Source organism: Falco biarmicus, chromosome 1 (assembly GCF_023638135.1).
Source record: "Falco biarmicus isolate bFalBia1 chromosome 1, bFalBia1.pri, whole genome shotgun sequence".
NCBI classification, from domain to species: Eukaryota; Metazoa; Chordata; class Aves; order Falconiformes; family Falconidae; genus Falco; species Falco biarmicus.
In genome coordinates this window covers 72443622-72457962 of record NC_079288.1, presented here as the reverse complement: position 1 = coordinate 72457962, position 14341 = coordinate 72443622, and the positions used below count along the sequence as shown (strand labels likewise).

The following is a 14341-nucleotide window of genomic DNA, read 5'->3' as shown; positions in this document are numbered from 1 at the left end:
GTATGTCAGTCTCTCTCAAGCATACTACTATGGTATAACTGAGCTGTCCTAACTGCCCTCAGGCAGGATTCACCCCAAACCCAGCAGATGTACTCACAGTAAGTAATCACAGTAATCTCAGATACCTTCAACTCACTGTAGGGGAAGTGCCAACGGGATGTTACCAGGAGAAAGGTGATGTGCAGTAATGGCTTCTGTGGCTCCAGCAACTGCACCACCATGTATCTGCATCTCCCTGCTCTGGGCATCCCCAGCCAGTTATGGACACCAATTGTTTCTCAGGGAGATAGGGAGTAGGGAATTAAGGAGATTTTCAGGAATGGGTTTGGGATCCTTCTTTTGGGAAGCAAGTCATATTATAAGAAAATTAAGAAAGGCACAGGTCTGAGGTATTTGCTAGGCAGGTGGAGATAGTACAGCTGAAGATGGGGACTTGGACTGCCTCAGGGCTTAGATTTTGGCTGAATAGGAAAATTATTTTCTAAAGAATAGTTTACAACCTTAGCTTCCATTTCAGGAGCTCTTTATTGTCTAAGGTCAGCTTTGTCTCCTTCAGCACCCTACTTGTCATAGGTACTTTTGTTAGAAGATCTTTTGAACTCAGAAACAGCCCTTAGTTGTAGGTCTAGTTCTTCCTTATGTAAACCTTCAACTGAAACACGGGGAGAAAGTAAATGCTACCACCGAGTCCTATATTTATAAGATACCTGCCAAAAGATCATACAGGTAGCAAAGATTCTTCTGTATGCACTTTCTAGATTAGACTTCTGAGTAAAAGCTTTATTTGTAAACAGTGTTGAACACCACAGGTACTATTATTACATTTGGACAGTGCAGAAAGTGCACAAGTATTTCCAGTCATTTTTTCAGGTGAGTTGATTTTATTGCAGTAGTGGGAATGTATTGGGTTAAATGTGCTAGGTACATCTACCTGCATGGGAAGAAAGACAGCCCATAGACTTTGTCTTTGCAGAATGTAGATGGGGACGGGATATGACACCATTCACTTTTTACATGACTTTCCAGAGGCAGGCATCTTTATGCAACTGTAGCAGATTTTTACCAGTTTTGTCTTGTTAGGCTTACTGTTCATTTAAAATTAATGTATTGATGTATTTGGCAGATTCTTTCTTAGAAATGATCACTCCTGCTACGGTCCCTGTATGCTGCTCATGGCACACAGAGACTAAAACGTTTGCATTCTCCCCCAACAGCCTAGACACGGGAGCCATGCCAGGGATGACTGCAACCTAGAGATCTGAGCACTGCCATTGCTCCAAGGCAGGCTGAAGTTATAACCACCATTTGCCACTGAGCAATTCAGAAATAGGATTTTTCTTGCCATTTTAGCCTTCTCTTTTTGTAGGCTGCACGATGTATGCTTTGCCACCCTCACAGAGGAGCTGCATGCAGCCTTTGCTACATATATATCAGGGACCATGAGCATCATACTTGCTCATTCAAGTTGCTTTGCTATACTTGCATCTTACAGCGCATGAAGAGTTCATCACAAAAGGAAAGATAGTCAAAGATACTACATATAGAATAAGTATTTCGGGCCATTTTTAGCTTGCTTACAGGTATTAATGACTGTTTTCACCCAAAACATAAGGGGGGAAAAAACGAAATAAATGATACTGTCATTTCCTGTGAACCTTCCCCTGTCCTCCCTGAAAATCAGTAGCTCTTCCCTTTACTGTGATAGACTGAATCACAGGATCATGGGATGCTTCAGGTTGGAAGGGTTCTCAGGGTGACTCTAGACCAACCTCCTGCTCAAAGAATGATCAGCTACACGATCGGCCCATGTTCCTCGAGGCTTTACCCTGCCTGGAAGCATCCCAGCTTTGCCCATAAAATAGAAAACCCTCCTTGCTATCGTGTCTTTTTTTCACTACATCTTGTTACAGGTAGAACCAATGTGACAGCGTGTCTGGAACCTTTTATGGCCGTATTTCAAGGATTAAGCTAAGCTTCTTTCCCTATGAGCTCATTGTAAACCGAGTAAGGTTGATAAAATGGGTCTCAGTTCAAAAACATCCGCGTGCGAACACCTGATGTGAATTATTCCCCACTAACTTACAGTGCAGTAGATCTACAGTTAATTTAAATGTGCTTGAAATTAGGCAGGTACTTACTTAGAAATTTTGCTGCACTGGGATCGAAAGCGTTCTGAAACAGGGTGGAAAAACCAAAGGAAGGAAGTCATCAAAACCAGACGGCAGACATTCAGCTGACTATTTGGTTCAGTATTTGCATTGTTTGCAAGATAACTGTGAAGCACCTCTCGCTTACCCACGAGGCTCCCATCTGGCTGTTTACTAGTAAAATCTGAAAGGCTGTTTGGGCTCCACGTGATTTCTACTATTTCAGGTAGGTTGGTTTTGTTGCCTTGTTCGGAGATGTTCTAGTCCAAAGACATTGTATGGAGAAACTGTCAGGTCATGAATAAAAGATAAAAAGCCCACTATTTTTACCAACTTCATTGGACCGGTTCAGGAATTGGTTCGAACTGCAGAGATGCCATCAGCAGACTTTTGCGACGGTTTTATTATCATGCTGAAATTTTTAAAATAAGTATCTGCTGCTTATGTTGAGTATCAAACCCATCAATATTCTTTACGCCACGCACACACAGCGCAGGGCCCACGCCAGGGCAGCGTGCAGGCACACAGCCGCGGGCACAGGCTTCCAGGACAAGCAGGGCCCTGGGGCTGGGCCGGTGCCGGTGCCAAGACCCGCTGCCCTCGGTGACAGGGTGACGGGCTGCCGCTAGCCCGGGGCAGAGACCCGCCGCCCTCGCTGACGGGCTGCCGCTGGCCCCCGCCGGCAGCGCCGCCCGGCCCCGCGGGGGCGAGATAGCGGCGGGGCCAGGCCGGGCTGGGCCGGAGGCCGCCGCCGCCACCACCTTGTCCCCGCCGCTTCTAGCACTTTCTCCACACCGTCGTAAAGTGGGCCGGGGTCCTCCCCGCCGCGCTCCACTCCCGCGGAGGAAACGGGACGCGGGGTCGGGCAGCGCCCGCGGCCCCGTCACGGCCCGGGCCGAGCTCCCCCCGCCCCGCGGCTCCCCGACGCCTACCGCCGCCCCCCGCCCCCGCCGCGGGCCCTCCGCGCGCGCGCGCCCCCCGCACGTTGGTCGTGCCCTGCTCCTCCCCCCCCCCGCCGCCGAGTGGGCCAGCCCGCCCCTTCTATATAAGAGGCGGGTGGGCGGCTCCGCACCGCAGCGTCGACGGCGGTAGGGGGCTGCGAGAGAGGTGTCGCGGGGGACATCGTCGTGCCTGAGGCGCAGCCAGCCTTCTTCCCGGCTCTTCGGCGCCCTGCAGCCATGGCCTGGCAGCCTATGGAGATCAACCCCGAGGTGCGTGAGGGGCGGCGGGGAGGGGGTGGCTGGCGGGGCGCCGTTTCTCCTCGGCATTCACCCCTCTCTCTCCGCATTGTCTTCCAGATGCTGAACAAAGTGAGTCCCCGCCGCAGGACCGCCGGGGGCGGGCGGGCGGGCGCCGCTCCTTCTCCCTGCGCCCCTCGGCATCGCGCCCTGCCGGGACGGCGCCGGCTGGAGCGGCGCGGAGCGGTACCGGGGCGCGGCCGCACCTGCGGAACGGCGCTGGGGCCGCGCCCTCCCCCGGGGGCGCCCCCTCGGTCGGGTGGTGCCGGCGGCGGTGCCGGGGCGTGGCCGGCAGGTGGCGCCGCGGTGCCGCGCGTTGTGCTGTGTCACTGGGGCGCGGCGCGGGGGGCGGCGGGGGTGGGGGGCTGCCGCGGCCGCGCCACCCGCTCGCTGTGCCCCGCGTAGGTGCTGTCCCGCCTGGGGGTGGGTCCCGGCTGGCGCTTCGTGGACGTGCTGGGCTTCGAGGAGGAGGCGCTGGGCGCCGTGCCGGCGCCGGCCTGCGCACTGCTGCTGCTGTTCCCCCTCACCGAGCAGGTGGGTGGCGCCTCCCGCGGGGTGGGGGCGATGCCGGGGCGGAGGGGGTGGCTGTCGTGTCCCTCCGGGGCCGCTCTGCCTCGCAGGTCCTCTGGGCTGCAGCCCTGGGGGCAGCAGGTGGATGGGCTGGGATCGGGCACCGAGCCTGTGGCTGCCCCAGTGCCGTGTGACCTGGTTTGGGCCGTCAGCCCGGGTAGGCCGGCCGGGTCGCGTCTGGCCCGCATGGCCCCGGGGTGAAAAACCCGGCCGTCGTCGGCAGCGGTGTCGGTACCCGCCGGGGTGTGCCTGTGCCATCTCTGCGAGCGGCGGGCGCTGGGGCGGGTTTGGCTCCCGTGGGGCTGTAGGTGGGCGGTGGGTAGGGTGCTGGGTGCTCGGCCCCAAAGAGCCCGAACTGAGATGAACTGAGCAACACAACGAGGTCTCTTACTCCGGTACTGCTCTTACATTCTGTGTATCGGACTGAGGGAGGCAAAAACACGAGCAGTCTTGAGTGAGAGGAATAGAAATTCTGTTACTGTGCTGAATCATGGTATATGGAGAGGCCTAAGCGAGTATGATTAATACGGTTAGTCTAATTGATGGTAAGGAAGTAGATGAGGAGATGGACTTCAAAATAAAATACACTTAACGATTCCTTTAAAGGAAGGATTATAGCCTTTTGTAGTGATGGGTTTTACACTTGTCTACAGATTGTTCTGATAGATAGGGGTTCATGAAGGGAAATAACATAAAGGTACAAAGGCAAACTATTGCAGAGACATGGCGAGTAGTCTCACTAATAGACCAAAACAATTGAGAGGGAATACAAAAGAGCCTGTCCATTATATGATTTCCCACCCCAAGCTATTTCCAGTGTATAGCACAGATGGAGAGGCTAAGAACAGTGCCTTTGGATATGACTGAGTCATGCAGGTAGTCCATTAAGATTTGGCCTGCGTCCAGTATAGATATGCGATGCTTTACTGGACCTATGCCACAAAGATGACTTCCTGGGTGAATCTTTGTCCAGTCCTAGCATTGATTCTCCTGTCCAACTCATTTGTCTAGTAGCTTGCACAGTAAAAAGATACTGCTGTGGCGAAATGCTTAAAACAACTACATGTTTACAGCATGAGAACTTCAGGAAACAACAGACTGAGAAAATAAAGGACCAAGAAATCAGTTCCAAGGTGTATTTCCTGAAGCAGACAGTCAGTAACTCCTGTGGGACAATTGGTCTGATACATGCAGTTGCTAATAATAAAGACAAACTGAAGCTTGGTGAGTATGAATGTTCTGAAATGCTTGCATTTCCATTTTTTTTTAATGGCAGGAAGATTGAGTGGGTTTGGGCTATTGGAGACACATGGGGCTTTCATGCAAGCCAAGTTAAGGCATACTGTGCTGCTTCAGTTGGTAAGTAGGGCTTTCTTCTCTTGAAGAGGAGCATGTGGTATCACCACGTAGCTGAATTTCAGAAGGGAATGCAGTTTGACTCCTGTCTGCTAGCTGCAGAGGTATCATCCTAGTGAGCAGTGCAAAGGGAAAAGGTTACGTAGAAGAGCTGGCCAAAGTCCGTCATTATAAAGGATCCTGTTCAGAAGTAGCTATTGACATAGATGTTGATGTCAACTGAAGAGAAAGTTCTTCATGCCACTTACATCTAATATAAAGAGTTGCTCAGTGTAGCCTGTAAATGAGTCTAAAACATGTTTCCTTTTTGCTAGGAAAGTAGTATAGAATAAGGGTCTATAAATAGACTTTTCCTGCAGAGGTAATAGTTTTGATGATTGTCGTCATTTAGAAAAAGACATAAAACTGGCTTGGGCAGCTGGTGGCTGTAAACTCCTAGGAAACAGGAGTGCAAGTTTTTGTCAAAAATAGGGTTCTTACTGAGTTAAGAAATACCATATCAAAAGACTAGATAGATCTGCAAAATAAAACTTTCATTATTCCAAGAGAACTTGAACCCTTTGGGTGGTGTGGGATTCCTTTTTACACAAAGGAAAACACATACGGAAGGCTAAGTGAGGGTAGCCTTGCTTTACTCTTGAAAGGATTCTCTGAAATAACACACTTCTGATGAGTGAAATGAATGATGGAGCATATCTTCCATGTAAAACTAGAACTCAACACATATTAGTACTGCACAACTAATAATGTTCTGGAAAATCAAAGTAAGCCTATCATGAGTAAGTGCTGTGTTAATTCAAAGGCAGTGAGACAACTTAAAATTGCATCTACCCACTTTTCCTGATTTTTTTTTTTCAAAATGGGACTGAACACCTCTGCCAGATCTGCAAGGGAGAATTGGAGAAGCTAAATCCCATTTGAAAGTGAGTTACAAGACAAGCATCCCAAATATCCTCAAGCACTTGAATTCTGGCTGTTTGTGTAGATTGTTGTTAATAACTTCTGGATGAATAGCTTCAAGTGGTAGCTGTAATAAGCTTATGCTGGAGATGGTTCCAGGCTGAATGCAGTGACTCCTAGTTAGTGCAACAAGCATTGATTGGGCTGCATTTGAACTGTGAATGATGTTTTACCTGTACTCAACAAAATCTTTGATCATCCTGTGCAGATGAGGGATCTGCCCTGAAGAAGTTTCTTGATGAAACAGCTGATCTGTCTCCTGAAGAGAGAGCTAAGCATTTTGCAAATAATAAGGTATATGAACTACACAAACAGCTGACAGCTCTCAGCACTAAAGGATGTAGTAACCTGTATCTGCTTTCTCTTAAGGCTATACAAGAAGTCCACAACTCTGTTGCACAAGAAGGACAATGTCGGGTAAGATAAGATGGTGTAAAATCGTGGGACAAGGGGTTTAATGAAGGTGGTAAAGCAATAAAATATTTTGTCTGACAAATAGCTGTTACAGCTCATGAGGAAAGAAATGTGTGACTCGTGGGTGAATACTCATGCAGGGTTTCTTCCTCAAACACAGATTGAAAATTTGGGTTCAGATCCAGTCTGAAAATGTGACTGTACATCATAATTTCCGGCACTTGACCTTGTAGCAGTCTTGCAGAGACCTCTTGAGCTGAACTTCAGTTCTTAGTCCTTTGTTGTTCTTTGTTGTTGACACGTATCTCCTCTGTCCTGTAGTCACAAGTGGGGTTTGCAGTACTAAGCTTTTTTTTTTCAAGCTAACAAATTTATCCAATGGTCTCTTCAAAGATTGAGGACAACAGTGTGAACTTCCACTTCATCCTGTTTGTCAATGTGGACGGACATCTGTATGAATTGGGTAAGGTCCTGAGAACTCTGCAGTTAGAATGGGCATACTCTACACTGTACAGCAGTGCTGGGGACTCGGGCTAGATACTTGGGTGCTAGTTAAGCTGTTTGCCGAGGCTCTCAAAATCAAAACAAAATCTTAAAATGAAGGTGCGTTGTCCTGAAGACCTAGGCATTCTTGTAAAGCACATAATCTCCTGTAGAGCCGAGAATACTTGGTCTTCTTGTCACTTCAGCAGTGTATTGACAGTTTGTTCCAACCTCCGAGTATCTTCATGTGTGTATTTGTTTCTTGAGCCCACTATGCTCAGTTCTGCTAATGAAGAAGTAATATTGAGTCCACTGAGTGATAGGACTTTCTTTGACAGATGGGCGTATGCCATTTCCTGTAAACCATGGCACAAGCTCAGATGACTTGCTGTTGAAGGTAAGACTTAGCCCCTTGCTGCTTGTTTCCCTGAAAACAAAGCTTACAAAAGGGTGAGAGGTATGCATTCAGTCTATAGTAGCTGTACCTACTGGCTGTACAAGTTGGTGCTTCATACACCATGGTAACAAGGTAGTACTATGCCACAGAGCTAGGTATCCATTAAGTGTACTTACTAGCTGGTGCTACAAGACCTTGTAGCACAACTAAGGTTGGTGGGACCCAGAGGGGAGCTGCAAAGATTTGGTCTCTACAACAGGTGGTATTCTGATAATCTAAATGGCTTTTTTTTTTCCCCCGCCCTGAGGATTCTGCTAAGATCTGCAGACAATTTACAGAACGTGAAAAAGGAGAAGTTCGTTTTTCTGCTGTGGCTTTTTGCAAGTCTGCCTGAGACTGAAGAGATGCAAGGAAAGCAGTCTAATAGCACACCAGTAAATGCAGTTTAAACTCCAGTGCTTCAGTACTTGTTAAACACAGCTGTTCTGGTAACTTAAATTGTTTCCACCTTTTGCTATACACAGGAGCAACATCAGCTGAGCTTATGGTAAAGGATGAGCTCAAGTTTTAATGTGAACAGTTTGGACACATCAGATGTCTTTAGATTTTTTTCACATGTTAAGTAGAAAAAGCTTAACGGGGCTTGTTTAATCTGTGTTATGTTAATTGAGCTGTTGGTTGATATTTCCTTGTCCTTAATGAGAATAAAATGTTCTGCTGGAAGACTAAATGGACTAAAGTGATCACTGACTTTCTCCAAAAGGAGTCACCTGAGGCATCATCTCTCATCTGAGCAAAAAGTTAGTCAGCCTCTTGTTAGCAGGACAATTGTTTTTTTTCTAGTGTCCTGAATACCTCCAGGAATGGAGAGATACATCACTGACTGCATAATATGTTCCAGTACTGCACTAACCTTTGGGTAAAGCTTTTGCTAATGTCTAGTCTGAAACTCTTAAACCTCTATTTTGGTTAGAGGGGTAAGGTGTGATAAATGAATGGTCAAATGTTGACTTAAAGCTGTCTGCTCTTAAACAGAGGCTGTTTGTATTAGGGCTACAAGCAACAGAATATCCACTGAATTTGTTCATGTTGTGTTTCCTTACGGGAGACAGAACAGTTTTTTCCCTATCTGTAGCTAAAAGAAATCTGCTGGCTAATGTTGAACACAATCCTCAGCTATTGTGATTGTGTTAGGAAGGCCTTGAAAGAGACTATACTACCTGTCCCTTCCACAGTTTCTAAAAAAGAAGAAACCTACACTACAATGAATAGCAGGATGACATTTCAGGTTTTGGGGAAGAAAAACATTTAATGTGTGTTACATACTCCTTAGCCTTAACAGTGACCTTCTGTGGAAACTACTCTTAACCTGAGTCTAGCTTCTGTTTATCTGCAGCTCCTTGCTGATACCTCAGGTAGCTGTAAGAAGGGATAAAACACTGTTCAACCCAGGCTTTTCTTCTAATGCATTACATCCCAGTCTGTGCCTGCCAGCCATGTTGTATGGTGCTGGGTAACTTGGGTTCTCAGGTGGTCACTGGTGTTCTGTGTATGCTGCAAACTGTTCCTGCTTTCCAGGCTTTGCTGAAGGGTAATTCAAAATCTGAGCATTGATTAAAGCCACGTGTGGTCTGAAGGTATTTGGTATTGGGCCTTGTTATGGCTCCTACAATTACCTGATAGCTGAAGGTAGCAGGGGATTGTAACACGTATTAATTCAAATCCTGAGGCTTAGCTAAAGCTCGGGGTACTTCAGTTCTGGACACAGGTGTCTTTCAGTTTCTGTTAGCAGGGAGGTGAAAGCTACCTGTTGAGAAAAGGTCTGTTACTATGTGATGGCTTTTCATTCTGCCTGTTAATGGAAGTTGTTGTAGGGTGGAGAGAGGCCTCCTGGGGCATCTCTGCTGCAGGCTCCTGCTCCAGCGCAGGCTCGGAGCCATGCCTGCGGCTCAGGCTGCTTAGCAACAAGGCCTGCAAGAGAGGAAATGCATGTGGCATGAGCAGAGGAAGATGGAAGGAGAAATAAAAATCAGGTATGGTAGGAGGAAGGGGACACAAGTGAGCAGAGCCCAGTCAGCTATATGTTGCACCAGGGGGTGTGTGCTTGAATTCCACAGGGGACTTTTTTTTTTTTCCCATGCCTTTAAGAGGTACCTACTGTGATTCTGCCTGTATATGGTTTTACAGGCAGTCACTCAGTGCTGAAGCAACCTGAAAGTGTCTTTGAGATACTACTGTATCTTTTCACATCAATTGCAGCAAGTGAAATGTTCCTGGGTTTGGTTTTTACTTTTTTTTTAATGTAGTAATATGAATCTCTAGTGCTACTGAAGTTATTCTAGTGTTTCATAAACACTTTTTCACTCTTATGCTCAAGCTTCTGGGTTAAGAATCGACTGACAGGCAACATTGGAATAAACTTGGCCTCTGAGAAAACAAGGGATGGGGTTGTGACAGACCTTACTTTCTCACCTTCTGGTCCCAGTTACAGTGTCAAAGGATGGAAATGAAGAGAACAACTAAGGAATGAACGCTACCCTTCTAGTCAGGTGTAACCTCACTTAACAAGGGTGTTTTGCAGTGCTATAACTACCACAGGGACCTTGCCAAACAGATGGGCTTGACTTTAAAACAGCCTGTGTGGAAAGAGGAAGATGAGTTACTGGGGATGATGAAGATCTGAGGAGTTGAGATAGAGTTGCTTCAGATGAAGGAGATCTCAATGTAATCTGTAAGCTGAATAGGTGGAAGCTTTTGCAATACTAACAGCACAGCTGTTCTGGATGTGTTCCTGCATTCGGAAGAAAAGGCATGACGCATGGAAGTATGTATGTGCTGAGTTAAACCATATAGAATAACCCATAAATAGAAAACATGGAAAATGTTTTAAAGCCATACCAGGTGTGTATAATCTCAAATGCCTGTTATGCATATTTTCCAGCTAGTTCTATATGCTGGTTCTGGCTGGGATAGAGTTAATTTTCTTCATAGTAGCTGGTAGGGGGCTGTGTTTTGATTTGTGCTGGATAACACAGGGATGTTTTCCTTACTGCTGAGCAGGCTGACACAGCCGAGGGCTTTTCTGCCCCTCACCCCAGCCCAGCAGCGAGCAGGCTGGGGAGGCACAAGGAGTTGGGAGGGGGCACAGCCGGGACAGTGGACCCCAGCTGACCAAAGGGACATTCCATACCATATGATTCCATTGCTCATCATATATTGCTGGGGGAAGGGGGGGCAGACGTGATGGTGTCTGTCTACCCAAGTAACTATTTCACGTGATGGAGCCCTGCTGTGCTGGACATGGCTGAGCACCTGCCTGCCGATGGGAAGTGGTGAATGGATTCCTTGTTTTGCTTTGCTTGTGTGCGTGGCTTTTGCTTTACCTATTAAGCTGTCTTTATCTCAGCCTACAAGTTTTCTTACTTTCACTGTCCCAATTCTCTTCCCCCATCCCAGTAGGGGAGAGCGAGGGAGCGGCTGTGTGGTGCTTGGTTGCCAGCTGGGGCGAAACCACATTTTACCTGCTTGCAAGTTTTTGAATTTTTGTCTTTGGCTGTTGTTTCACAGTTTAGCAGAAGTGTTCGGAGTAAATGTCCGTAAGCTTTTTTAGAGTGCTTTGTATCAAAACATTTTTATGAGAAGACACTTTCTGCTAATATAATGTTTTCTGTTGGTCACATCCTATCTGAAGCAAGGCTCATTTTGTTTCATGTCTCTCCTTGAATTTTTATCTTAAATCCATAGTTCCACATGGAACCATTACCTTTCCTTGATTTCCTGTGCATCCTCCTTAATTACATTAGCGCTTTTGAAAAACCCTGAATTTTCACTGTGAGTTACTGAGAAGGTCAGGAGCTTGCGAAGTCTGTTTTGTGTTTTATCCCTGTTCTGAAAGAAACCTGTGACTGGCTGTTGTTACTGCTGCTCTTCCAGATATGTGAGGAGTCTATTGGGCAAATTATTTATTTTGAATTAACAGGTTCCTGCCGTTTTTGTGCAGCCTTCCAGAGGTGGACTTGTAACAGTTAATATATACAACTACTTTTGGAAATATTTAAGAATCTCAGGTAGGATTTCAGGCTTATCTGTTTAGACATGCATATTGCTAATTTAGAACCGTATCCAGCGTTGACTATGCCCAAGCTGTCATTTTCTTAACACGTTTTCTTCTCGGCTATGCTGAAAGCCGCAGGTAACCAGTTCTGTAGGTGGCAGCATTGGGAAACTTTAAGCAACAAGTCTGATTTAAGAGCCACCAATGGCAAAACGGATCCAGGCGCAATATTACAGAACCACGCGTGTAACGTTCGGTCCACAGGCACTCCTGCCGCTTTCAGTGGCACCGCTCACATGCTTAAGCACACCTCCGATTTCAGAGCCAAATATCTAATCCTTCATTTAGACAGGAGTTAACTTAGGCGTGATGTAACAGTCAGAGCCTCTTACGCATTTCAGTAGCTTTTGGCTTAGGTCCATAGCTTATTTGCAGCTGACACTGCACCACACCACCTCTTTGTCCAGTACATGCTGCTGTACAATGTATGCACTGCTATTCCCATCCCAGAGGTGATTATTTTTGTGGGGAGTAAGGAAAGAAAGAAAAGCTGTTGATAACACAGACCAGTTTATCAATCTCTAAATACTTAGGATGGAGAAGTAGTTACCTGGAAAAGGGAACTAGAGTTACTATTACCCTCTGCCTTTTTATGCAAAGGCACCAGGGAGCTCAAGGGGCCAGTCCCACCAGCCTGTGTGCTGGGTGTAGGGAGAAAACCAGAGACCAACAATAAACCCCATAGTCACAGGATCCATCTCCTGGTGCTGCTGACAGCCAAGAAGAGGCTGATGACAGGACTGCAGCTCTGTGAGACTGTGGACCTAAAGGGAGCAAAGAAGAACTGAGGAAAATGCAGCCAGAAACTGAGCGTTAGCATTAAAATTCCTTTAAGACCAAAAGAATTAAAATATCACTTGTGTTTTGTCATCTTTAAATTCTTGTATGGGATGATATTAAGTTACAGGGAGTGGTTGACATTCCAAATGCTTCAGACTCAAGGGATCTCAATAGATGAGAGGACAGGGCTAGAAGAAACCTCACAGAGTTCAACACGGCGAGGTGCAGAGCTCGGCACCTGGCTGGAGCCACCACATGTCTCCGTACAGACTGGAGGGTGATTTACAGCCCTGCTCGACAGGCCTGGGGGTTATGGCAGGTGCCAAACGGACTATAAGCCCATGTGTTGTGTGCTCTCCTTGTGAGTAAGGCAGCGCTGGGAGTTACGTTGGAAGGAGGAGCAAGGCCAGCAGATGGAGGGAAGTTATTATCCATCTCTATTTGGCACTGGTGAGTCTGCACCTGGAATAGCATGTGCAGTTTGGGGTCCACCCCCCCAGCAGTCCAAGAAAGACGTGGAGGACTCTGGAGAGGGTCCAGCAGCAGGCTACTGAGGCAGCCAGAAGCACGGAGCACATGGCCTACAAGGAGAGGTTGGCGGAGCTGGGTGTGTGTAGTCTGGCACAGAGGAGACAAAGGGAGGATCTAATTGTAGCCTACAACTACTTCAAGGGCAGTTACAAAGATGACAAATCCAATTTTTTTTTTTCTTGGTAGTAGGAGGTGATATATCAAAGGGCAGTAACCACAAATTGCAGCTTGGAAGGTTCAGTTCAGGACATGTGGAAACTAGCAGAGCACCTCTTCACTGGGAAGGTAGTACAGTATGGGAACAAGTCATTGGAGAAAGTGGGGCATCTCCACCTTTGGAAGTTTGCAAGGGACCAGGATTTAATGACCAACTTTCGTTAAACTGCACCAGGTTACCTGTTACGGTATGAAAAATTGGAACAGCAGTCAGTGTTGCTCCAGCCTCGGGAACCGAGTGCTGTGCTTCTTGAGGAGGAGCTCATCATGTGTCTCCCCTCGGTGCCATGCGTGGGGAAGCTGTTCCCCACAGGAAGAGCTGGAGGCTGATGCTGCTGACTTCTGCTCTGGCTGGGGTGGAAGGACAAGAATGGCTGCAGGAACAGCAGCCAATGCATCTAGGAAGAGGCGCAGGTTTTGTCACTGATGAGAGGATTGTCTCTTCACAAAGAGCTGGGAAAAGCAGAGGCCAGGGGAAGATCTGAGGGAGCTCTTGTATGGTCAATGAATCAGAAACAGAAGTATGGGGAGTCCTCCATGAGGATATATGTGACATCCCTACGGGTGACAGGAAACCCTACTGGGAACAAGGTGCAGGAAAAAGAGCAGAGAACTGTAGGGGAAATGGGGAAAAGACAGAATTCCTGTGCATTTTTCAATTGTCATCTTTCCAGCAGTACCACGAACACCACAAGACAATTTAATGAAGTTTCCCAACTCCTTAAAGAATTGCTGTGCATCAGGAATGTAGTTCTAGATGAAGCCCAATGCACAAGTAACAAGCTATGTAGAACTGATTTGAACATTTCTTCTGTACTTTTTGCTTAGATGAATTTCAGATGTGGTTAGCTGATATTGCAAGGCCTGCAGCAAGATACAAAAAGTGAGGTGATCTGCATATGACGTTGGAGGAACAAGACTGGGCATAGGTGTTTCAGTGGGTTTAGCATTTCAAGCAGAGTACCATAAAAAACAAGACAGCCAATTCCAGTGCTTAAGAACACTCAATACCATACTGAGAGGTATTATTACTTACAGCACCATCGCCAGACTGAATGGCATTTTCTTTTCAAGTCTTTATACATGTGCACGTTAACATCTTCCCAGAACAGCTTCTACTCTTAATGTAGGGAGA

At 47.0% G+C, this 14341-nt stretch overlaps 1 protein-coding gene across 1 annotated transcript; it reads left to right on the top strand.

Moving 5' to 3' along the window:
• The first annotated feature begins 3145 nt into the window (after positions 1-3145).
• UCHL1 (ubiquitin C-terminal hydrolase L1) lies at positions 3146-8295 on the top strand. The gene is made up of 9 exons (XM_056324975.1): positions 3146-3358; positions 3446-3457; positions 3791-3919; positions 5029-5179; positions 6480-6565; positions 6641-6688; positions 7079-7148; positions 7507-7565; positions 7873-8295. Exons 1-9 carry the CDS (start codon positions 3326-3328, stop codon positions 7957-7959), a joined length of 675 nt encoding a protein of 224 aa, XP_056180950.1. The 5' UTR covers positions 3146-3325; the 3' UTR covers positions 7960-8295.
• The last annotated feature ends 6046 nt before the right edge of the window (positions 8296-14341 follow it).

Bases quoted from the DNA above. Each gene is read 5' to 3' on its own strand.
- UCHL1 (XM_056324975.1), top strand. From the start codon at position 3,326: ATGGCCTGGCAGCCTATGGAGATCAACCCCGAG. The intron at 6,689-7,078 runs GTAAGATAAGAT...GTCTCTTCAAAG, and splicing joins CACAAGAAGGACAATGTCGG to ATTGAGGACAACAGTGTGAA. The intron at 7,149-7,506 runs GTAAGGTCCTGA...TTTCTTTGACAG, and splicing joins CGGACATCTGTATGAATTGG to ATGGGCGTATGCCATTTCCT.